Source organism: Henckelia pumila, chromosome 4 (assembly GCF_033568475.1).
Source record: "Henckelia pumila isolate YLH828 chromosome 4, ASM3356847v2, whole genome shotgun sequence".
NCBI lineage: Eukaryota > Viridiplantae > Streptophyta > Magnoliopsida > Lamiales > Gesneriaceae > Henckelia > Henckelia pumila.
Genome location: NC_133123.1, coordinates 18,065,857 through 18,068,219, shown reverse-complemented (window position 1 = coordinate 18,068,219; position 2,363 = coordinate 18,065,857). Strand labels below are relative to the sequence as shown.

The window sequence follows — 2,363 nt, the reverse complement described above, 5'->3', positions numbered from 1 at the left end:
GTAGGACAATATTTCAACAATAACTTTTGTCTTAGGATTAAAATTGCATGTATTTCATTGCTTGAATAACTTGTTTCCTTTTGATGTGTTGCTTCGAGATTTAAATAGGTTTTGCAACCTCTAAAAATAAGTATTATGAATTTTTTTTCTTAACAATGAAAGAAAAATTCATAATAAATTATTTGTAGAGATATGCAAACACTACCTTAATAATCCCTATTTGTCGATGCTATCTTTATTTATTTTCATAGATGTACCTAGCTAGTACGTACTATATATATTTTTATGGACTGTATATAAGCAATAACTTATGCTTTTAAAGAATTGCTTAAATTTATAAATTATGAAAAATAAAGAAAATCAGAATCATGTAGTATTTAGCTGAAAACTTTTTTAGATACAAATTAAATCAACGTCTGATTAGCACTATATATGTTCCCAACTGATATTTGTTTATTATTTATAACCATAAAATATATATAATCAACGTTTGTATGATCTACATAGCAGATGCATTACACTCTTCGAGTAATTTAAGAATGTTGCCTTCGGGGGCACTAATCGACGGCGCAATGGCTCTGCTGGAAACGGGGAGAGGTTTTTGGGTATGTGTCTCCGATTTGGTCGACGAGTGCGCCACATGAACCACGGGACGAAGATCAGGCTTTCTTGCTTGCTCTTTCCATATTTTTCCATGAGTTCCATCCTAATTACCATCCATCCATGCATCAACTTAAATATTATTATATATATACATGTATTATATTAATACTCTCACCCCAAAAATAAAAATAAAAATATTCTAAATGATATTAAATTAAATTTACATTAAGCATGGATGGTTCAGGCAACGGACACGGGATGGGTCTGTCGAGATCGAGAGGCTCCATCAGGTGCGGCACCGGCTTGAACTCGAACGCGATTTCGATACTGTGCGTGGCAATGGACACAGCCGTGGCTATAGTTGCAGCCTCTAAACTTGGAGCCAAAACTTCACGTTCATCCTGCATATACATACGCATAATCATTCATTTATATACATAAAATAAAATTACTCATCAAATTAATATTTTGATTCATTTTCTTATCCGATGTGTAGCTAATCAGCTAGCTAGCTACTCACAACAGCACTCTGAGTCCGACGATGCCCTCTGCTAACATAAAATCTTGAAAACATTCCCACCATTTTCACGAAATATATAATTCGATATACGTATATCTGATCTTTTGGCTTCTGAATATATATATACAACAAGTGTGCGTACATGTATGTATAGATGTTGAAACAGTAGAATTTGTTTGTCAATAATGGAGATAGATAGATCGTGGAAGTTGATGAGTGGGTTTGAAAAGTTAGGTTTGTGGGTTTGGTTTCTGTTGGGATTCTCTTTTACGTATCTGAATTATATTGATTTAAATAAAAGAGAGAGAGAGATATAGTATTACAGATGTAATCCCAAAGCAAGCATGCGGTGGATTAAAGAATTTATATATGGCGAGGGATCAATCATTCAATACATGATAAGTTTTTTTAAATGATGATGATCACTTAGATTATATATGTTGTTCACTATTTCAATAATCAATCAATTAATTAATTAATTTCTCTTCCAGCTATGTCTGAAATTATTGGCCATTTGTGTGTATTATTGTTCGCCCATTAATGAAATCATTGTTTTCTTCTTCTTCTTTTTTTGGGTAATGTGTCTCAAAGATCATCTAATGTTGGAAATTTATCAATATATATGGGTTTATTATTTTTTCAGTGTACCCCACACATATTTATAAATTTTAATCATTAGAATGCATTCTACGTACAGACAGTGTATGTATAAGTAAGGTAAAATGATCCATTTTGGATTATGTATGGTGTAAATGACCCTTAGAATTCGCTATATTATATTATATAAATAGGAAAAATTATTTTTTTGGTCTTATATATTTGTCAATTTGCAATTTCAGTCCTTTATATTTTCAGATTTCAGTTTTAGTCCGCTATCTTTATTTTTTTTTGGCAATTTTAGTCCTTTTTTCGACGTGGCGCTAACGTGACACCAATTCAATGCTGACGTGTACAGTGTCACGTAAGCATTTTCGAGTAAAAAGGATCGAAATTACCAAAAAATAAAACATGCATGACTAAAACTGAAATATGAAAACATAGAGGACCAAAAGTGCAAAATGACAAACATACATGACCAAATTTGCAGTTTTTCCATAAAATTATGATATCTAAAAATTATATATGTATTTATTCTCCTTTTTTTTTGAAGATATGTATTTATTCTCATTTAAGATATCCATCTCCTTAATTCTTATTTGTCTACAATGCGGTTAAATTTTTTGTTCGTACGAATTCATAT

The 2,363-nt window shown here is 31.2% G+C and overlaps 1 protein-coding gene across 1 annotated transcript; it reads right to left on the bottom strand.

Moving 5' to 3' along the window:
• Window positions 1–435: 435 nt before the first annotated feature.
• Window positions 436–1,422, bottom strand: LOC140867575 (uncharacterized). The gene is made up of 3 exons (XM_073272641.1): window positions 1,124–1,422; window positions 828–1,004; window positions 436–706 (listed from the first exon to the last, which is right to left on the bottom strand). The coding sequence occupies exons 1-3, from the start codon at window positions 1,265–1,267 to the stop codon at window positions 500–502; spliced, it is 528 nt and encodes a 175-aa protein (XP_073128742.1). The 5' UTR covers window positions 1,268–1,422; the 3' UTR covers window positions 436–499.
• Window positions 1,423–2,363: the final 941 nt, after the last annotated feature.